Here is a 23,270-nt window from a genome sequence, read left to right as displayed (position 1 = left end):
TCGATCACATCCTTGTCAAGGCTCCGTTTCGACTGAGCTTTCCGTCGGAACGGAGACCTGACGGACAAACAGAAACCACAGGTTTCCGTTTCCATCACTATTGATTTCAATGGTGACGGATCGGTGCCAATGGTTTCCGTATGTCTCGGTTGTGCAAGGGTTCCGTAGTTTTGACAGGATCGACTACAGAGCCCTGACGCAAGCCTAAACTCAAGCAATGACTATTCAGCCTCTGGAATTTTCCAAGACCAGGAAAACCAATACTGCCCATTTCTGGACTAAAGACAAATCTATCAAGAGCTTTATTTATTCTTTGTGAGAGATACTGAATGGACAATTTAGATCAGAAAAAAAAAAGGAAACATTATTTAGAGCAAACACAAATTTTATCGTGTACAGGCATGAATAAAACTCAAATTTACAGCAGCTGGTATCTGTATATCATTACAGTTTATACAGCAGAGCTTTATAAAACACATCAATCTTTATAGATGAAACCAGAAATATTATTGTAAATCATAATATTTACAGTGCCAAATTCCATCTATGCAGTGATAGCTCAATATAACATAAAGGGGGACATTTCTAAAAACTAGTACAAACAAGAACGGTGGTGTCATCCATAGTGACTAGGTAGGTTGGAAATAAAAACTGGGACGTGACTGGTTGCTATAAGCATCACCACTTTTCCTTTGCACTAGGGCTAGATTTTATAAGCCTCCCCACTGTTTTATATACAGCAAATTTATACACACAACACTATAAACACAATTTAATTTGCATTCATGACTAAATCGTATTCATAGTCAACCAGGACTAACTTTGCTCCATGCCAGCCATAAGAGATAAAGCCAACGATTCCACTGTGACAAAAACAAAACAAAAAAAACAACTCAGTTGTAGCATCTAAAAGGTTGTTTTACAATATTTAAAGTGGTTTAAAGTGGGATACCTGCCATAAGAGACCAAACCAACTCCACCCACAGGTATGTGATAGCTGTAGACAGGACTACCCATAAACAGGCAAGTTTGACTCAGCTGAGCTTGTATGTTATAGAGGGAGATAAGGGTGTGTATAGTGTTGCTATTCTGCCTTATTTAGGCCCCAGCATTATAATAACCCTGTCATCTGTCATTAAATAATCCACCCGCTGCGGATCCTATCCCAGTTTACAGAGAAAAGCATTTCCACTAACTATGAAAAATCCAACCTGTTGAACCCTTCTTTCCCCCAGGAGAGTGACAGGCATTTTTTGAACCCTGAAAGAAAAGATTCTAAAGGTCTATGGCAAGCTTTAGAATTGGAAGGACTCTCAAAAGAAAAAGGGGAGGAAGAGGTTCAATCTCTAGCCAAAGAGAAGTGATCAGATTTTTGGCTGGTGATTGACTTATATTGGAGCATATATACAATAGGTCTCTCATTAAGGCATAACCTTGACAGATATAGTGAAATGTCAATACAGAGATGAATAGTCTCCATAAGTAGGTCTGCTTATGTAGACATAAGGCACCAAATCAGACTTTTCTAGCAAATATTTAATAAAGTACAAAATATATGCTCTATACTTACAGTGTGGAAACGACCCTCTGCAGACTGCTTTATTTAATACTTTCACAAGAAACTTGTGACAATTTGTAAAATCAGATTCCATCTTTAGGATAGATTCTGCCCTTGATAAAAAAAAACTAAAAAAAAAAACGGCATTAAATATATTAGCACAAGAGGTTTACTAATTTTACATGCACACCGTGGGGAGTATATTAAGACTGGGCCAAGTCTTAAATTAAATTTACAGTGCATTCGGAAAGTCTTCAGACCCTTTCACTTTTTTCACATATTGTGACGTAGAGGCCCTGTGCTAAAAAAAATTTAAAAAAAAAAATCTATATTTTTCCCATCATTCTGCACTCAATACCCCATAATGACAAAGTGGAAACAGAATTTTAGAAATTTTTGCAAATTTATTACAAATAAAAAAAACTAAAATTTCGCATGGACATAAGTATTCAGACCCTTTGCTATGACACTTGTAAATTTCCTTTGGGCACTTTCCTTTCCTCTAGATCATCTTTGAAATGTTTCTACACTTTGATTGGAATCCACCTCGGGTAGATTCGCTTGATTGGACATGATTTGGAAATACACCCGTTTATAGAATGTCTCACAGCTGACAATGCATATTAGAGGAAAAACCAAGCCGTGAGGAGGAAAGAACTGCCTGTAGAGCTCCGAGACATAATTGTGTGGATGCACAAATCTGGAGAAGGGTACAAAAAAAATTATGCTGCACTCAAAAGTTCCCAAGAGCACATTGGCATCCATAATTCTTAAAAGGAAGAAGTTTGGAACAACCTCTTCCTAGAGCTGGCCGCCCCACCAAACTAAGTAATCGGGGGAGTAGAGCCTTGGTAAGAGAGGTGACCAAGAACCCAATGGTCACTATGGCGGAGCTCCAAAGATCATGTGTGCATATGGGAGAAATTTCCAGAAGGTCAACCATCACTGCTCATCACCTGCACAATACCAACCCTACAGTGGTGGCAGCATCATGCTGTGGGGGTGTTTTTCAGCACCTGGGACAAGGAGACTGGTCAGAGTTGAGGGAAAGACGAATGGAGATATTCTTCATGAAAACCTGATCCAGAGTGCTCTGGACCTCAGACTGGGCTGAAGGTTCACCTTCCACTCAACAATGACCCTAAGCCAAGACGACACAGGAGTGTCTTAGGGACAACTCTGTGAATGTCCTTGCATGGCCCAGCCAGAGCCCTAACTTAAACCCAACTGAACATTTCTAGAGAGATCTCAAAATGTTATCACTGCCAAAGGTACTTCAACGAAGTGCTGAGTAAAGGGTCTGAATACTTATGTCAATGCAATGTTTTTCCTTTTCAATAAATTAGCAAAGATCACTAACATTCTGTTTTTAATTTGTCATTATAGGGCATTGAGCGGAGGATGATAAAAAAAAAAATCTGTTTTTTCCCCCATTTTAGCACGAGGCCTCAGCATAACAAAATATGAAAAAAGTGAAAGGGTCTGAAGACTTTCCGAATGCATTGTAGGTTGGTAGGAAACACCAAATTTACTGAGCGGTGCACATCTTTGGCAGTTCGTGTGACAGAAATGCAAACCTACACCTACTATGAGCAGGTGTAAAACTTGCGCCATAACTTATGCCAGTTCTGGCGTAAGTTACGGTAAAGCCGTTGTGCCCCTTCCGGAAAGTAGCGAGAGAAGTAAAAAGTCACAAATTGTAGTGAAACTATGGCGTGCGCCAAAATTTGCAACTATTTAACGCCAGTAAACTGGCGTAAACCTTTTAATGTATTCCCCCCAGCATGTTTCTAGCACAGACTGTACATCCGACGAGTCGGATTTATTTGTCCATTGCTTTAAAACGTCCAACTGATAAATCAATAAGCTGAAGATTACACTACTAGTTTAAAAGAGTTGTGAAGCTACGGATGCAATTCATTGTCAATTTTATGCTAAGGGACAATAATTTTTGTTAAAATGTCTTGTTTCACAATTAACCCCTTAGTTACCACCAATGCGCCTTTTCACGGCGGTCACTAAGGGGCCTTTGGCTTCACTGCCGATTTTCTGACGACAGCCGGGCTCCTGCTCCAATGGTAGCAATCGAAGTTTACTTAGAACGCGCCCGTTTAAGCCGTTAAATGCTGCGGTCAATAGCGACCGCAGCATTTAACTTGTTTACAGAGGGAGGGAGCTCCCACTCTAACCCATCAGCGGCTTGCAAATGCAATCGCGGGCCTCCGATGGGGTGTCTTGGCAGCCAGGGGCCTAACAAAGGCCACCAGGTCTGCCCTGGCTATATGCCAACTAGGCCGTGCCAAAGGCACGTCCGAATAGATTTCCTGTCAGTTTTACACTGACCGGCAATAATAATTTTGTATACGAAGTATACCAAAGCATTATATCTGCGTTCTAAACATTGTATAGTGAAGCCCTCTAGTGTGCCTAAAAAACATAAGTAATAAATGTTAAATAAAAATTACAGTAAAAAAACAAAACATTTTTTCCATTAAAAAAAGCAGTTTTATTTAGTAAAAGTGTAAAAAAGTAAATAAAAGTACAGATATATGGTATGGCTGCAACCGTAACGACCCAAACAATAAAGTTAACTTGTAATTTAAACCGCAAGGTGAACGCCGTAAAAAAAAGAACCGCAAAAAAAGATCGATTACTTACCGGTAATCTGTTTTTCAAGAACCTAAGACCGCACCCCTGGAGAGACGTCCGAGGAGAGACGTCCCATCCGCTGGACAGGAAACCTGAGGATATAAAATGGACACACCTCTCCACACACCCAGTCTTTAGGAAGAACTCAGGATGAGAAGTAGTTTAGTTTGTATGTGTGCTTTTTTTTTATTTTTTTGGTGAAAGTCCCTCACACCTTAATATGTACAATATTTACAGGGATGCTCAAATTAAGGGTAGCGATCCAGTTTATGAGGGTCATGTACTACAGACATGGGAGGGTAACAGCGGGGTGCTGTCATAGGTTCTTGAAAAACAGATTACCGGTAAGTAATCGATCTTTTACCTATTCACCTATGACAGCACCCCTGGAGATTTAAAATAGAAATCATTATTTCTAGGGTGGGACCACAGCTTGTAGTACCTTTCTACCGAAGGCCAAGTCAGGGGCTGTATGTAGTTGTAATCTGTAGTGTTTAAAGAAGGTGTGAGGAGAACTCCATGTGGCAGCCTTACATATTTGGTCTAGGGATGCATCTGCTCTTTCTGCCCATGAAGTGGATACGGCCCTAGTGGAGTGTGCCCCGAAGAATTCTGGGGGTTTGAGTTTTTGGTTTATGTAGGCTAGCCGTATGGCCTGCTTGATCCACCTTGCTATGGTAGCTTTGCTGGCTGCTGAACCCTTATTGTGACCATGAAACTGGATAAACAAATTTTGTGATGATCTCAGATCTTGGGTAACCTTTAGGTACTGGACTAGACATCTTCTTACGTCTAGGAAGTTAAACTGTTGTTCCCTCTGATTCTTTGGAGAGTCACAAAAGGAGGGAAGGACAATGTCTTGGTTTAGGTGAAAAGGGTGAAACCACTTTAGGAAGGAATTCTGGTAGGGTTTTTAGGATGACTATCATCTAGTAGTAGGGTATGTGGAGGAAAGGCAGAGAGGGCCTGGATCTCGCTCACTCTACGGGCTGATGTAATGGCTAATAGAAAGGTCATTTTGAGTGTTAGCATCTTCCAGGAAATAGAGTCTATGGGTTCAAAGGGTGGTTTTATCAAAGCCTGGAGAACAAGGTTTAAGTCCCAGGGAGGAACAGGGGACCTTATCTGGGGTTTAAGTCTGCAGGCGGCCGCTAGGAATCTTTTGATCCAGGGGTGTTCTGCTAATTTAAAATTGAAAAAGGAACTTAAAGCCGAAATCTGAACCTTTAATGTAGTAGGCCTAAGGTTCTTTTTTAGTCCCGCCTGAAGAAAATCCAATATTAGGGGAATATCTGGATTGGTTAAAGGATTAACCTCCCTGCCTGCGAAGTTTAAAAATGCGTTCCATGACCTCATATATATTTTTGAGGTAATCGGTTTCCTACTAGCTAGTAGGGTGGAGATGACTGATTCTGAAAATCCTCTCTGCCTAAGGATTATCCTTTCAGTTTCCTTGCTGTCAAGTGCAGCCTCTGAATATCTGGGTGTAATACTGGGCCCTGATATAGAAGATCTGGCCTGTCTGGAAGAACCCATGGTTGGTGTGATGACATTTTTCTTAGCTACGTGAACCATGGTCTCTTTGGCCAGAAGGGGTCTATCAGTATCACGCTGGCCCTGTCTCTGTCTTCTCTGATCTTTTTTAAGACTCTTGGGAGTAGGTCCAGGGGGGGGGGGGGGGGGAAGCGTAGCCTCTCTCTAGACTCCAGCACTGGGAGAGTGCGTCTATTGCTGTTGGGTGATCTGAAGGATTTAGGGAGAAGAACCTCTGGGTTTTTCTGTTTCTTTTGGATGCGAACAGATCTATGGATGGGGTTCCCCATCTGAGAATGACCTCCTGAAATACTGTGGTGTTCAGGCACCATTCTGATTGGTGAAGCCTTTCCCGGCTTAGGAAATCTGCCACCAGGTTGTCCTTCCCTCTGAGATGAACAGCTGATCGAGTCAACAGGTGGTGTTCTGCCAGAGAAAATATCTGTGTGGCTAGGCCCATCAGTGAGGCCGATCTCGTACCCCCTTGTCGGTTTATATAGGATACTGTAGTTGTGTTGTCCGAATAGATCTTTAGGTGCTGACCTGAGATTGCCTGTATGGATCCCTTCAGGGCCTGAAGAACTGCTGCTAGTTCCCTGAAGTTGGAGGATCTGAGAACGGTCTGCTGGTCCCACTGACCCTGAAGAAAAGATGAGTCGTAATGGGCTCCCCACCCCCAGGGACTCGCATCTGTGGTCATATTGAGAGTAGGGGTTAACCTCCATGGAATACCCCTTGTGAGATTTGCCCTGTTTAACCACCATCTGAGGGACAGCCTTGCTGTGGAAGAGATGTGAAAGGGTTGGTCCAGGGAGAAACAGCTCCTGTCCCATTGGTCTAGGATGTCCCACTGCAGTGGTCTGGACTTGAAGTGAGCCCATAGTACGGCTGGGATGCATGATGTCATGAGGCCTAAGACTGACATAGCTTCCCTGAAAGATGTCGTATGGTTCAGGTAGATCTCTGATATCCTGTTCATCAGGGGCCCGATTCTTTCTTCTGGGAGGAAGGTCATCTGTTTGGAGGAATCCAGCAGGGTTCCTAAGAATATACATCTTTTCGATGGATTTAAATTTGATTTCTTTAAATTTATGTTCCATCCTAATCTTGTCAGCATATCCCGGACTATCTGTATGTGTAGGGTCAGAGTTGGAACCATTTCTGCTACCACCAGGAAGTCGTCTAGATATGGAATCAGGAGAATGTCGTTCATCCTGATGTATGAGGTCACTTCCGCTATCAGTTTGGAAAATACCCTTGGGGCTTGAGAGATGCCGAAGGGAAGGGCTCTGTATTGTAGGTGGCATACAGACCCGTTGAGTGTTACTGCTACCCTTAGATACTTTTGATGATGGTGACATATGGGTACGTGATAATAGGCATCCTCTAGGTCTATTGAGGCCATCACGCAGTCTTTGGAGAGGAGGTTTATAGTTGACGTGATACTCTCCATGCAGAATTTTTTGTAGGTCAGATAGCAGTTCAGTTTTTTTAGGTTTAGAATGACCCTGTGTTTTCCTCCTGGTTTGTTCACTAGGAAGAGGGGGGAATAAAAGCCCTGACCTATCTCTGTGTCTGGAACCTGTATTAGGACCTCTTTTTTTTTTTTTATAAGTGACATAACTTCTACTTCTAGGATCTTTTGTTGGACTGGGTTCCTTAGGACCCCTGTGGGCTGTGGGAAGGAATCTATCTGGGGGGAGGGTTGTGAACTCTAGTATGTATCCTGTTTTTATGATTCCCAGAATCCAAGGATTCGATGAAATCTTCCGCCAATGTTTGAGGAACAGGGAAAGGCGACCCCCCCATTGCCCCATTGGCGTCATTGTTGGTCCCTATTTTTAGGGTCCTTCTGGGGCCTGAAAAGAAAGGACTTGTTTTTTCTTGGAAATCTCGAGGGTCTAAATTCCTGTGCTCTAGGGTTAGCGTACCCCCCTCTTTTGTTACTTGGCCCTCTGGGACGAAACGACTCTCTTGTTGGCGTTGTTTGTGCCGGGAACCCCTTTTTACTGTCTGATGCCTTTTCTAGCATGTCATCAAGTGAGGGCCCGAAAATGTAGTCTCCTGAACAGGGGATAGCGCACAGCTTCCCTTTGGATCCGGTGTCCTCTTTCCAGGTCTTTAGCCAGATAGCTCGTCTAGCTGAATTCGCCAGGGCCGCTGATCTGGCGGAAAGGCGTACTGCGTCTACTGAGGCATCTGCCAAGAAGTCTGATGCTTTAGAAAGTGTTGGGAGGGAGGCTAAGATTTGATCCCGAGGAGTCTTGTCTTTCAGATGTACCTCCAGTTGTGCGAGCCACACTTTCAGGGATCTGGCCACGCAGGTGGCTGCAATGGCTGGTTTGAAACCCCCCGTAGAGGCTTCCCAGGTTCTCTTAAGGTAGAATTCGGCCTTTCTATCCATAGGGTCAGACAAGGAGCCTAGGTCTTCAAAAGTAAGGGAGTGTTTCCTTGAGATCTTGGCTACTGGAGCGTCGAGCCTGGGGATGTTATCCCAGTCCCTGCATGAGTCTTTCTCAAAGGGATACTTCCTTTTGAGAAACTTGGGAATGCTTGTCTTTTTATCAGGAGTTTCGCATTCCTTTTTAATAAGGTTAGATATGTTCCTATGGATGGGGAAGGTTCTATTCTTTTTAGGTCCTAGCCCTTGAAACATAATGTCCTGGATGGACCGTGGTTCTTTTGGGTTGTCTATATTCATAGTCGCCTTGACCGTTTTTAGGAGTAGGTCAACATCCTCCGTTGGGAATAGATTTCTCTCCCCCTCCTCCTCACCTGAGGAATTGTAGGAGCTGTACTCCCCTTCTTCGCCTAGCTGGGGGTCCCCTTCAGCTGAGGAATCCGAATCCAACCTGCTAGAAGAGGCTAAACCAAGAAAATATGATCGACTGATGCACATGAGATTAGAGAAAATATACAAATTTTATTGAATAAAAACATGAAAAAATTAATTCACTGTATTGAACGATACATATGATTTGCGCTCCCACAAAATATGAAAAAATTGTAAATTCACTGAAGTGATATATGAGTAAAATATATATCTTTATTTCATAACTCTCTAAAAACAGGGGTACAATCACCACTGTGAAAAGCCCCACCGTGTGTATTAAAAATGTATTAAACAATTACTCCAAGTCCTGATTCAGTTGCGAACCCTCTATGACTGGGTGTACTACAAAGATACCAATCTGGAATCAGCGTTTAAACATTGGTGTAACAGTGGTTTAGACCCTCAAACACACCGGAGCCCGCGATAACCGCACCAAAAACTCCTAATGCTCAGGTACACAACAATGCCACTGTTCCCTACGCTAAAATTCCTCACTTGAAACCAACCCTACGCGTTTCTATACTTATCATCAGGGGTCTGTAGCTTGGTCACTCTGGCCAGGATGCCAGCGATATTACTTCAACAGCAGATATTCTGCTGTACACCACGGATGCATGCTCGCATAGATATATGCGGCATGCTTCACTACGGGACTCTGAGTTACTATAACACATAACTCCTCCCCCAGGCCTCGGCGGCGCACTCCGAACCAGCCAATCACACTCACCCACCAGATTCGTGACGCCTGACCATGTGACTCCCGGCTGTCATCTGACATACCCGGAAGCAACAGACAACATCAGAACGACCGCGCAGGCGCAGTGGAGGCTGTAGGAACACCTCATTGCCGCACAGGATCTCATTGTAATCGAGGATAGAGTATAACAATAATAATACGTTTGGATAAATATTGCGGATCAGCTCAAAACCGCAACTGGACTACCATCGATAAAGCACCATCCCTGTAGATACATATTGTATGAATGATTGAGCGATACAATGTCTACCACGCTTTGGAATTTTGAATCACCTACTGAAACGAAGAACCATGCCTCTTAACATTAAATGACATAATGCAAGCTGCTGTACAAGGACTTGGCACAACGGCCATAAATCTGCCTAGAAAACCCTCATGATATACAAACGATAAGGATGCATATTTAGATAAAACAGGCATAATTTGTCTGCTCGTTTAACCCTTCAGGCTGTACACATTCCAATCTATAAATCCATTGGGCTTCTTTACGCAGAATAAGGTTGTCCCAATACCCTCCCCGCTTAGGACGACGTATTAGTTCAATTGCCTGAAATTTTAAACATTCTGCTCTGCCCTGATGTTTAGCATGTACATGTTTGGATATAGGAGTATCTCTCGAGTTAACAACATCACCAACATGTTCTCTAATTCGGCGCCGAAACTGCCGCACCGTTTTACCCACATAATTCAGGGGGCATGGACATGTTATTAAGTAGACCACTCCTGCTGTTTTACAATTCACGAAGTCTCGAATATCATACTCCACCTTTGTAGTAACACTTTTGAATTTTTTCCCACTCTGGATAAAATCACAAGCTTTGCAACTGCCACATCTATGTGTGCCCGGTACCTGCCTGTCTAGCCAAGTTCCTTTTTGTGTAATGGGGTCAAAGCAACTCTGCATCACTCTATCCCTAATGTTTTTACCTCTACGGAACGTTACTGAAGGCCATTGTGTAATCTGATCCACCAAGTCCACATCAGCACTTAGGATACGCCAGTACCTTTTTAAAATTTGCATGATTTCAGATTGTTTGGAGTCATAAGTACCTATGAGTCTCGTGACTCTTTCCTCTTTTCGTTGTCTAGGGACAAGAAGACTCTGCCTATCTGCATCCCTCGCTCACTCATAGGCCTTTCTGATTAACCCCTTAGGGAAGCCTCTATCCTTCAATCTATTTGTGAGGTCCTGCGCCTGTATCTCAAAATCATCCATCGAGCTACAGTTCCGGCGTACTCTCATAAACTGGCCTCTAGGGATCCCTCGTTTGAGGGGATAAGGGTGGCAACTATTCCATTGAAGGAAGCTGTTGGTCGCTGATTCCTTACGATGTACTTTAGTACGTATTGTGCCTTCCTTAGTTTTGATGATCTTGAGATCTAAAAAAGATAATTCCCGATCACTGATTTCACAAGTAAACCTTAGCCCTAGATCGTTTACATTGAGGGCTGCCACAAAGGTATTGAATTCCTCCACTGTTGAATTCCAAAACAGCAACACGTCATCAATATATCTAATCCAGATCCCTATTGATGAAGTCCATTTAGCAAATCTGTCCCCGAATACTACTGTCTCTTCCCACCAACCAAGAAATAAATTTTCATAGGTGGGAGCAGTCGGACTCCCCATTGCTGTACCACGTTGCTGGTGAAAAATGCGGTCTTCAAAGATAAATACATTTCTTTCTAACACAAAATGTAGCAGTTGCAAAACAAGCTGGTTATGAGCCACATATTGAGTACCTCTAGATTTTAGGAAATATTCCACTGCTTCACAACCAAGTCTATGTGGAATAGAAGAATACAATGCCTCTACGTCCAGGCTGGCCAAAAATATATTATGTTCCAGTGTGATACCCTCAATTTGTTTTAAAACATCCATCGTATCACGTACATATGATGTAAGGCCCAATACAAATGGACGCAACACTTGGTCTATATATGTGCTCACATTCTGGGTTAGATTGTTGATGCCTGACACAATAGGTCTGCCACGTAAGGGAGCATACCCTTTGTGGATTTTGGGCAGGCTATAAAAACATGCCATGATGGGAAATTGTGGAAACAAAAAGTCAAATTCACTGGCACTGATCAGAGACCTGCTCTTTGCATCGCGCAAAATACCCAAAAGCTCCTTTTTGAACAGTGCTGTGGGATTGACTTTTAAAATGGTATAACAGTAAGGATTGAGTAAAATGTCCTCACACATTCTTATAGTCTTCTCTGCTCATAACCACGATGTTCCCACCCTTATCGGATGCTTTTAAAACGATATTTTGTCTTTTTTCCAAAGTGGTAAGAGCTACTCGTTCAGACCAAGACAGATTGTTGTCAATGCCCCTCATATCCGGACTCAAAGCCTTAACCCGTTAGTGACCGGCCCATCGTGTTTCTACGTCGGTCACTAACGGGCCTTATTCCAATGCCATAGACTTTTTACGTTGCGGCATCGGAATAAGTTTACAGAGCAGGGAACTGTCAGATCTCCCTGCTCTCAGCTGCCAGAGGCAGCTGAGGGCTGGGAGCGTCCCTGCTCTGCCGTGTGAGATCAATATCAGTATCGATCTCACCCGTTTAACCCCTCAGATGCGGTGCTCAATAGCGTGCACCGCATCTGAGTGGTTTTGGAGAGAGGGAGGGAGCTCCCTCTCTCCCCCACCGACACCCGGCGATACGATCGCCGAGTGTCTGTGTCTCTAATGGCAGCCGGGGGTCTAATAAAGGCCCCCAGGCTGCCCGAAGTGAATGCCTGCTAGATCATGCCGCAGGCATGACCTAGCAGATGCCTGTCCGTGTTAAACGGACAGGCAGTAATACACTGCAATACAGAAGTATTGCAGTGTATTATAATAGCGATCGGAGAATCGCATATTATAGTCCCCTAATGGGACTAGTAAAAAAGTGAAAAAAAAGTTTAACAAAGTTAATTAAAAAAAAAAGTGAAAAAAATAAAAAAAACCAGCTTTTCCCCTTACAAACTGCTTTACTATTAAAAAAACAAAATAAAGTAAAAAAGTTACACATATTTGGTATCGCCGCGTCCGTAACGACCCCGACTATAAATCTATGACATTATTTAACCCGCACGGTGAACGCCGTAAAAAATTTAATAAAAAACTATGGAAAAATTGCTGTTTTCTGTGAATCCTGACTTTAAAAAAATGTAATAAAAAGTGATCAAAAAGTCGCATCTACTCCAAAATGGTACCAATAAAAACTACAAGTCGTCCCGCAAAAAAAAAGCCCTCATACAACTGCATCGGCGAAAAAATAAAAACGTTACGGCTCTTCAAATATGGAGACACAAAAACAAATAATTTTGAAAAAAAAAGCGTTTTTACTGTGTAAAAGTAGTAAAACATACAAAAACTATACAAATTTGGTATCGTTGCAATCGTAACAACCCGCTGAATAAAGTTATTGTGTTATTTATACCACACGGTAAACGGCGTAGATTTAGGACGCAAAAAAGAGTGGCGAAATTTCAGATTTTTTTCTATTCCCCCCCAAAAAAAAGTTAATAAAAGTTAATCAATAAATAATATGTACCTAAAAATGGTGCTATTAAAAAATACAACTTGTCCCGCAAAAAACAAGACCTTATATAGCTATGTCGACGCAAAAATAAGAAGGTTATAGCTCTTGGAATGCGATGATTGAAAAACGTAAAAAATAGCTTGGTCATTAAGGTCCAAAATAGGCTGGTCATTAAGGGGTTAATCTAATCTCCCACCATGTCAACAAACAAATCCACATTTGTAAAATCTCCCAATGGTGGCAACTTCCTACTTTTAGTTTTTAGATTGGTAAAAGGGCCTAGTCCTGGGGCTCTACTTGCTTCCTCAAGCAACCCTTCCAAGGCTTCTAGGCCTTCCAAATCAGATACTTCTAAACCCATTTCCATACATTTTTTGCGGTTGTGATGTTTGAAAAACGTAATCCATTTTAATTTCCGAGCAAATAAATTTAAATCCTTGATCCAGGTAAATGAATCAAACTTCACTGTGGGGACAAATGAAAGCCCCTTCTCTAAAAGCATGATCTCAGATGCACTCCGATTATATTCAGATAAATTAATAATTTGTAACTTATCCGTTCCTCTTCCCTTTCTTAATCCTTTTGTCCCCTCAGCATGTAGCGGGAAATGGGGGGATTGTTGGATAAAAAATTACTGCCACTGTTGGAAGAAGCTCTAGCCCGGCCTCTATTCCTACCTCTGGCACCTCCCCTATATTTCTGTCTACCACCACCAGTCCCAAAGAAAGGGCCCACTCTTTCAGAGTCTGTTGTTTCACTCTCAGATGTAGAGGGGTCAGATTCTCTTAAACCCCTATTTAACTGCTGGTGCTGCGGTTGTTGTTGATTAACAAAATCGTAAGCTTTTTTCTCCCTAAACTCCTGCAGATCTCTCTGGAACTGGAAGTGCTTACACTCTTTTAGATGATTAGTAAACCTCTCCAAGGATTTTTGTAAGATTTTGTCTTTTTTATCAAAACCTGGGGTATCTACCAGAGTCTTGACCGTCTCAATTTCTTTTTTCAATTCAACACAGATATGATCAAATTGGATTATTTCTTCCTCAACCAAAATTTGCATTAGTCTCAGTGAACTCCCTGTGATCTCCTGCTCCTACCTCTCTTTTATATTAGGTGTCTTTAATCTGGAGGCTGGAGCAATAGGAACTCTGTCCTCTCGGTACTATTTTATTCTTGAGATAGTTCTCCAGGCTCTGAATTTCCCACCAACTCCTTGTATAGTCCTTATGTAATCTAGTGAGGTTTTTAAAGGTGGATTTAAGGGACGCACCCTGCGTTGTATGCACAAGTTCACACTCAGAGAAGACGCTTTTGGCCTCACTCATCCATCCTTCTGTACTTAAATCAGAGAGTGCAAAGGCTGCCATACCCAGATATAATATACTATATAATGAACTGTATAAATTCGTATTAATTCACTGTATTGAACGATACATATGATTTGCGCTCCCACAAAATATGAAAAAATTGTAAATTCACTGAAGTGATATATGAGTAAAATATATATCTTTATTTCATAACTCTCTAAAAACAGGGGTACAATCACCACTGTGAAAAGCCCCACCGTGTGTATTAAAAATGTATTAAACAATTACTCCAAGTCCTGATTCGGTTGCGAACCCTCTATGACTGGGTGTACTACAAAGATACCAATCTGGAATCAGCGTTTAAACGTCCCATCCACGCCTCCATTATGTCTACCGGTAGGTTTCACATTTTTTTCTTGCTCAGCAGCTGTGATTAAGCCTCACTTGTCATTCTCGGTCGTCCTTTGATCCAAAGTGCAATTGGCATTCAGCACTGCCCTATATTGTTCATATAATTGGTTGCGGTTTATACTAATTCTGTATACTTACTTAGAAATCGCCACCCCCATAATTAACACATCTCTACATTTGCCATATCTCTGTCGGATTTCATTGGATGTACTTTGTTACAATTTGCTTTGGTTCCACTGGACACAGTTCTGTATGTGATTATATATATCCTCTTTTGCTGCTACAACAACATGTACATTGCTTACATGTCGACTTAACAATCATACCTGGTTTTTGATTGATTCAACGTCTTTTTATTGTGTGACTCATCCCCTATTCCATTTTTTAATTGTTTCATGTTTTTATTCAATAAAATTTGTATATTTTCTCTAATCTCATGTGCTTCAGTCGATCATATTTTCTTGGTTTAATCTCAAGTCAAAACGTAAAAAATAGCTTGGTCATTAAGGTCCAAAATAGGCTGGTCATTAAGGGGTTAATCTAATCTCCCACCATGTCAACAAACAAATCCACATTTGTAAAATCTCCCAATGGTGGCAACTTCCTACTTTTAGTTTTTAGATTGGTAAAAGGGCCTAGTCCTGGGGCTCTACTTGCTTCCTCAAGCAACCCTTCCAAGGCTTCTAGGCCTTCCAAATCAGATACTTCTAAACCCATTTCCATACATTTTTTGCGGTTGTGATGTTTGAAAAACGTAATCCATTTTAATTTCCGAGCAAATAAATTTAAATCCTTGATCCAGGTAAATGAATCAAACTTCACTGTGGGGACAAATGAAAGCCCCTTCTCTAAAAGCATGATCTCAGATGCACTCCGATTATATTCAGATAAATTAATAATTTGTAACTTATCCGTTCCTCTTCCCTTTCTTAATCCTTTTGTCCCCTCAGCATGTAGCGGGAAATGGGGGGATTGTTGGATAAAAAATTACTGCCACTGTTGGAAGAAGCTCTAGCCCGGCCTCTATTCCTACCTCTGGCACCTCCCCTATATTTCTGTCTACCACCACCAGTCCCAAAGAAAGGGCCCACTCTTTCAGAGTCTGTTGTTTCACTCTCAGATGTAGAGGGGTCAGATTCTCTTAAACCCCTATTTAACTGCTGGTGCTGCGGTTGTTGTTGATTAACAAAATCGTAAGCTTTTTTCTCCCTAAACTCCTGCAGATCTCTCTGGAACTGGAAGTGCTTACACTCTTTTAGATGATTAGTAAACCTCTCCAAGGATTTTTGTAAGATTTTGTCTTTTTTATCAAAACCTGGGGTATCTACCAGAGTCTTGACCGTCTCAATTTCTTTTTTCAATTCAACACAGATATGATCAAATTGGATTATTTCTTCCTCAACCAAAATTTGCATTAGTCTCAGTGAACTCCCTGTGATCTCCTGCTCCTACCTCTCTTTTATATTAGGTGTCTTTAATCTGGAGGCTGGAGCAATAGGAACTCTGTCCTCTCGGTACTATTTTATTCTTGAGATAGTTCTCCAGGCTCTGAATTTCCCACCAACTCCTTGTATAGTCCTTATGTAATCTAGTGAGGTTTTTAAAGGTGGATTTAAGGGACGCACCCTGCGTTGTATGCACAAGTTCACACTCAGAGAAGACGCTTTTGGCCTCACTCATCCATCCTTCTGTACTTAAATCAGAGAGTGCAAAGGCTGCCATACCCAGATATAATATACTATATAATGAACTGTATAAATTCGTATTAATTCACTGTATTGAACGATACATATGATTTGCGCTCCCACAAAATATGAAAAAATTGTAAATTCACTGAAGTGATATATGAGTAAAATATATATCTTTATTTCATAACTCTCTAAAAACAGGGGTACAATCACCACTGTGAAAAGCCCCACCGTGTGTATTAAAAATGTATTAAACAATTACTCCAAGTCCTGATTCGGTTGCGAACCCTCTATGACTGGGTGTACTACAAAGATACCAATCTGGAATCAGCGTTTAAACGTCCCATCCACGCCTCCATTATGTCTACCGGTAGGTTTCACATTTTTTTCTTGCTCAGCAGCTGTGATTAAGCCTCACTTGTCATTCTCGGTCGTCCTTTGATCCAAAGTGCAATTGGCATTCAGCACTGCCCTATATTGTTCATATAATTGGTTGCGGTTTATACTAATTCTGTATACTTACTTAGAAATCGCCACCCCCATAATTAACACATCTCTACATTTGCCATATCTCTGTCGGATTTCATTGGATGTACTTTGTTACAATTTGCTTTGGTTCCACTGGACACAGTTCTGTATGTGATTATATATATCCTCTTTTGCTGCTACAACAACATGTACATTGCTTACATGTCGACTTAACAATCATACCTGGTTTTTGATTGATTCAACGTCTTTTTATTGTGTGACTCATCCCCTATTCCATTTTTTAATTGTTTCATGTTTTTATTCAATAAAATTTGTATATTTTCTCTAATCTCATGTGCTTCAGTCGATCATATTTTCTTGGTTTAATCTCAAGTCAATTGTTGATCGATGCACCAAGTATTTCTTGGTCAAATATTCAGGATTCAATATAGTGCATTTAATACAGTTAGCAACGGTGCTTAACAGTTCATTGGTGTCCCTCTTGAGCATTATTTTTTATTGTATTCTGTCTGTTGGTATTTCATCGGTGTACTGCTAGAAGAGGCGACCGGAGGATCTCTTCTCTTTCTAAGGGACTTTAGTGAGCTCCTCACTTCAGCCTTTACAATATCTTTAATGCTTGTGGCTAAATTTGTGGACTCTTCTGATATAATATTATCTAGACATTTCTGACAGGAAAGAAGCGAGTTTCTTTTTACATATCGCACATTCCTTGTTATGGGCCTTATCCTGCTTTTTCCTAGGACAATCCCTGGCCTAAACATATGTACAAGAGAAAGGGGAACAGCATTAAGTAAGGGAGGTGTCTTCTCTTACCCCGCTCTGACGTCCTCAAGTACCGGGCTGGAGGACTTGGCATCCGAGCGTTCAGTGCGTCCTGGAGCTTCTCCTGGCGACTCCATGACTGTGGAAGCAGGAGAGCGAGTCCTGCTGTTACTGGCCTAAAATAGGCCAAGGATTGGCTGGGAGGCCCTCGCTCCGGACGCTGGAGCACCACCTCCCCACGTGGGCCACCAGAACACCGCCCGCTGGAGTGTTGCACGCGCCCGGAAGTGACGTGTCGCGGCGACCGGACTTGCCAGTGAGAGCGCCGGGAAGCCGCCAACGCTGGGTCTGGTCCGGCCCTTCCCCAAGCCGAACGAGCCCCGGGGATCCGCTCTCCGCCAGAGGAAGGCCCACACTGTGGACCTTAAACCACCATCCTGTTTTGCAGCAGGAGGGGGACGATGGACCGGGAGAGGCGGGAGTACCTATCCCAGACTAAGGTTGCTCCCAGGGGGGAGACTTATACCTTTCCAGAGCACCCCTAGTGGAATAAGGTAAACCTTGCTAGGGGGTCTGCAATCCCGGAGAAGTGCTTTTTTCCTCAGGAGAATCTTCCATCCGGAGGACAGGAAACCTGACTGGGTGTGTGGAGAGGTGTGTCCATTTTATATCCTCAGGTTTCCTGTCCAGCGGATGGGACGTCTCTCCTGGGACGTCCCTCCAGGGGTGCTGTCATAGGTGAATAGGTAAAATATGACGGAATTGCTATTTTGTTCCCATTCCCCCCCAAAAAAAAAGTAATAAAAGTTAATCAATAAGTCCCATGTACCCCAAACAAGTACCAATGAAAACTACGTCTCGTCCCGCAAAAAACAAGCCCGCATAGCGCTAAATCGATGGAAAAATAAAAAAAGTTATGGCTCTTGGAACGTGACAATGCCAAAAACAAATAATTTTAGTTCAAAAGTGTTTTTATTGTGCAAAAGTAGTAAAACATAATCGTACCGACCCATAGAATAAAGGTAACATGTTATTTATCCCGCAAGGTGAACGGCGTAAATTAAAAATGCATAGAGCAATGGCGGAATTGCTGGTTTGTTTTTTCTATTCCCCCCAAAAATAAGTTCATAAAATGTAATCAAAAGATTATACACTACAGTTCAAAAGTTTAGGGTCACTTAGAAATTTCCTTATTTTTGCAAGAAAAGCACAGTTTTTTTCAATGAAGATAACATTAAATTAATCAGAAATACACTCTATACATTGTTAATGTGCTAAATGACTATTCTAGCTGCAAACCTCTGGTTTTTAATGCAATATCTACATAGGTGAATAGAGGCCCATTTCCAGCAACCATCACTCCAGTGTTCTAATGGTACATTGTGTTTGCTAACTGTGTTAGAAGGCTAATGGATGATTAGAAAACACTTGAAAACCCTTGTGCAATTATGTTAGAACCGCTGTAAACAGTTTTGATGTTTAAAGGAGCTATAAAACTGACCTTCCTTTGAGCTAGTTGAGAATCTAGAGCATTACATTTGTGGGTTCGATTAAACTCTTAAAATGGCTAGAAAAAGAGAGCTTTCATGTGAAATTCGACAGTCTATTCTTGTTCTTAGAAATGAAGGCCATTCCATGAAAGAAATTGCCAAGAAACTGAAGATTTCCTACAACGGTGTGTACTACTCCCTTCAGAGGACAGCACAAACAGGCTCTAACCAGAGTAGAAAGAGAAGTGGCTGCACAACTGAGCAACAAGACAAGTACATTAGAGTCTCTAGTTTGAGAAATAGACGCCTCACAGGTCCTCAACTGGCAGCTTCATTAAATAGTACCCGCAAAACGCCAGTGTCAACATCTACAGTGAAGAGGCGACTCTGGGATGCTGACCCTCAGGGCAGAGTGGCAAAGAAAAAGCCATATCTGAGACTGGCTAATAAAAGGAAAAAATTAATATGGGCAAAAGCACACAGACATTGGACAGAGGAAGATTGGAAAAAAGTGTTATGGACAGACGAATCGAAGTTTGAGGTGTTTGAATCACATAGAAGATTTGTGAGACGCAGAACAACTGAAAAGATGCTGGAAGAGTGCCTGACGCCATCTGTCAAGCATGGTGGAGATAATGTGATGGTCTGGGGTTGCTTTGGTGCTGGTAAAGTGGGAGATTTGTACAAGGTAAAAGGGATTTTGAATAAGGAAGGCTATCACTCCATTTTGCAACGCCATGCTATACCCTGTGGACAGCGCTTGATTGGAGCCAATTTCATCCTACAACAGGACAATGACCCAAAGCACACCTCCAAATTATGCAAGAACTATTTAGGGAAGAAGCAGGCAGCTGGTATTCTATCTGTAATGGGGTGACCAGCGCAGTCACCAGATCTCAACCCCATAGAGCTGTTGTGGGAGCAGCTTGACCGTATGGTACGCAAGAAGTGCCCATCAAGCCAATCCAACTTGTGGGAGGGGCTTCTGGAAGCATGGGGTGAAATTTCTCCCGATTACCTCAGCAAATTAACAGCTAGAATGCCAAAGGTCTGCAATGCTGTAATTGCTGCAAATGGAGCATTCTTTGACGAGAGCAAAGTTTGAAGGAGAAAATTATTATTTCAAATAAAAATCATTTTTTCTAACCTTGTCAATGTCTTGACTATATTTTCTAGTCATTTTGCAACTCATTTGATAAATATAAGTGTGAGTTTTCATGGAAAACACAAAATTGTCTGGGTGACCCCAAACTTTTGAACGGTAGTGTATGTACCCCAAATAGGTGTCATTACAAATACAACTAATCTCGCAAAAAAAAATAAAAAAAAAGCCCTCTGCTATGTCGACAGAAAAATAAAAAAAAGTTATAGGTCTTTCATTATATGCGACGATGGAAAAACCCCAAAAAAATAGGATGGTCACGAAGGGGTTAACTTTGGAGTTGGGTTCAAGTTTACATTGCCTTACTTACTTCCATGCTCCAAAACCAGCATGCCAGCGGTCTGCAAACATCAGCACAACATTCATCACTTTCATTATTGCTTCTTTTACAGAGCTCACCTGAAAGAAAAAATTAATATTACACTTAAGAAATACTTTAGTTATAATAGACTCAAACATTAAAATCATGAGTCTACTTCCCTCCTTACAGATATCAATGGATCAGTATACATCGAGAGGAGCGGCATATGTATTGTTCACTGCAGAATGAGACGAGAGACCGGCATTGGACTTTTTTTAAATATTAGACTTTTATTGAGCAGTGCATATCACATTATTTTTCTGTTGAGATTTTCATTGGAAAAAAGGAATTGTTATAATTGGTTAAAGAGGATCTGTCATGGCAAGAGACCTGATACTGCACTCGCAGAACACATGATCGAGAGTGCCCTAATATAAAAGGTCTGTCGCCATGACAGATGCTTTAAGAATCCAGTCTATTTTCTATTGTATAATACTTAGTCTCTTACCAGTCGCAATGCCATCTTTTAAAACACATAGCAAACATATTTCTTTGGAGCTTTCTTAGGACCAAAGTGGCATGTGAGAAGCGTCCATACACAACAGACACAGAATTCTATCAGAAAAGTATGTATGGTGCCCCTTTAACACCTACACTAACAGTTTTAAACTGACAAATTTTGGGGTGTAAACTATTAGTATTTATGGACACCAGACATGAGCTGGTATAAAAAAGAAAAAAAAAAAAAAGTGTCTAACATGTCTATTGAGCTACACCAAATATATCACATTTTGCGCCATTTTGATAAATATGACTGATCGTCTTGTTTTCAACAGGGTTGAGCTGTACCTTAGATGTCAGCATTACCTGACTATTACAGTGGGATTGACGGACCATCTAATAGGTATAGGGGCAGCCCAACCATTCAAGTCATATGCCTTCTGAATTTCAATTTGCTCCCTCTCCATTTTGAAAGGGATCAGCCACAGGTTTATGTGTGAGTCACGAAATATAACTGCAGACAACTGCTGGCATTACCCTTTCTGCATCTCCAGAAATAGTATGCATTTTTATGAATGAGAGATCAGGCATCAGATGCATATTTAAAGAGGCTCTGTCACCACATTATAAGTGGCCTATATTGTACATGATGTGATCGGCGCTGTAATGTAGATTACGGCAGTGTTTTTTATTTAGAAAAACGATCATTTTTGACGGAGTTATGACCTACATTAGCTTTATGCTAATGAGTTTCTCAATGGACAACTGGGCATGTTTTACTATATGGCCAAGTGGGCGTTGTGGAGAGAAGTGTATGACGCTGACCAATCAGCGTCATACCCATCTCTCCATTCATTTATACAGGACATAGCGATATAGCTATATCGCTATGTGCAGCCACATAAACACACTATAACGTTACTGCAGTGTCCTGACAATGAATATACATTACCTCCAGCCGGGACGTGATGTCTATTCAGAATCCTGACACTTCGCTAATACAATCCCGACACTACAGCACAGGAAGCGTAATCTCGCGAGATTACGCTGTAAACGGTCATTTCAAACGAGATTACGCTTGCTGTGCTTTAGTGTCAGGATTGTGTTAGCAAAGTGTCAGGATTCGGAATAGACATCACGTTCTGGCCGGAGGTAATGAATATTCATTGTCATGACACTGCAGTAAAGTTATAGTGTGTTTATGTGGCTGCACATAGCGATATAGCTATATCGCTATGTGCTGTGTAAATGAATGGAGAGAAGTGTATGACGCTGATTGGTCAGCGTCATACACTTCTCTCGTTTTTCTAAATAAAAAACACTGCTGTAATCTACATTACAGCACCGATCACATCATGTACAATATAGGCCACTTATAATGTGGTGACAGAGCCTCTTTAATATCTATAATGAGTTTTAGGGTATTATATGACCTTTTAATAATAGGGTATGAATGGATAGTCAAAGTTCAATAAAATCTTTCTTTACCTTTTCCCTTAAAAGACAGCGATCATGAATGGTAGACAGATATCTATAGTGAATTTTAATCAGTTGGTCCAGATCTTTTGCTTCCTCTACTTGATGTTGAAACTCCAGTCCTGTGCTATGAAGAATCTATGAAAAAAAAATAATGTTATTAAATAAGTTTAGATATATTGTGATTTACTATCTCCTCTTCTTAAATATAAAAATGATCAAATACAGTTATTAATATTAAGGCGGTATTCCCATCTTAAGCATTTATGACATATCCACAGAAAAATGGGGGTCTTCACATCATTTTCATTGAATTAATAAAAAAATAAAACTGCCAACCCTGGTCATCATGTAATTGTGCAAGCTGTTGACAAAATGCATAAGCTTGACTCGGAGGAGAAACATGCAATGGATTTGTTGTTCCTTAGGCTCTGTTGGAGTTACTAGATGAGGAAGAAGTTGTGGTTCAGATCCAGACTCCGCTTTTAGAGATTCCTTCTCAGCTGTGCTTACAAGTTCTATGAAAATATTGGTAATTAAAAACATTACAAGCATACCAAAAATAAGACAAAAAGCAACAAAGTTATGGGCACAGCAAACATAGCTGCTAATACAGTCAAATACTGTGCTCCCTCCCTGCTGAAGTTACAAATAAAGGCTCCAGGAATAGTAAATGGTCAAAACTGGAAAATTATTATTTTTTCTGGCTCCACCGGAAATTTTCAGTCTTCACTGGGATTTCCAGGATTTTACATTAATGCCATTGCTTAAATGTGCTGGGTACTACAGTGAAAGGGACATTGTGCTCCAGCGA

The 23,270-nt window shown here is 41.3% G+C and overlaps 1 protein-coding gene across 1 annotated transcript in view; it reads right to left on the bottom strand.

The window, feature by feature from the left end:
• Window positions 1-364: 364 nt before the first annotated feature.
• Window positions 365-23,270, bottom strand: part of LOC142742522 (gamma-tubulin complex component 5-like) — a 38,411-nt gene continuing 15,505 nt past the window's right edge. The window contains exons 6-10 of the mRNA XM_075852350.1: window positions 22,796-22,974; window positions 22,469-22,594; window positions 20,489-20,577; window positions 1,571-1,686; window positions 365-863 (exon numbers count right to left, since the gene is read on the bottom strand). Coding sequence (XP_075708465.1) covers window positions 817-863; window positions 1,571-1,686; window positions 20,489-20,577; window positions 22,469-22,594; window positions 22,796-22,974 — 557 coding nt within the window. The 3' untranslated portion in view covers window positions 365-816. The remainder of the gene's footprint in view (window positions 864-1,570; window positions 1,687-20,488; window positions 20,578-22,468; window positions 22,595-22,795; window positions 22,975-23,270) is intronic.

Source organism: Rhinoderma darwinii, chromosome 2 (assembly GCF_050947455.1).
Source record: "Rhinoderma darwinii isolate aRhiDar2 chromosome 2, aRhiDar2.hap1, whole genome shotgun sequence".
Lineage (NCBI taxonomy): Eukaryota > Metazoa > Chordata > Amphibia > Anura > Rhinodermatidae > Rhinoderma > Rhinoderma darwinii.
This window is presented reverse-complemented; position numbering and strand designations above follow the sequence as displayed.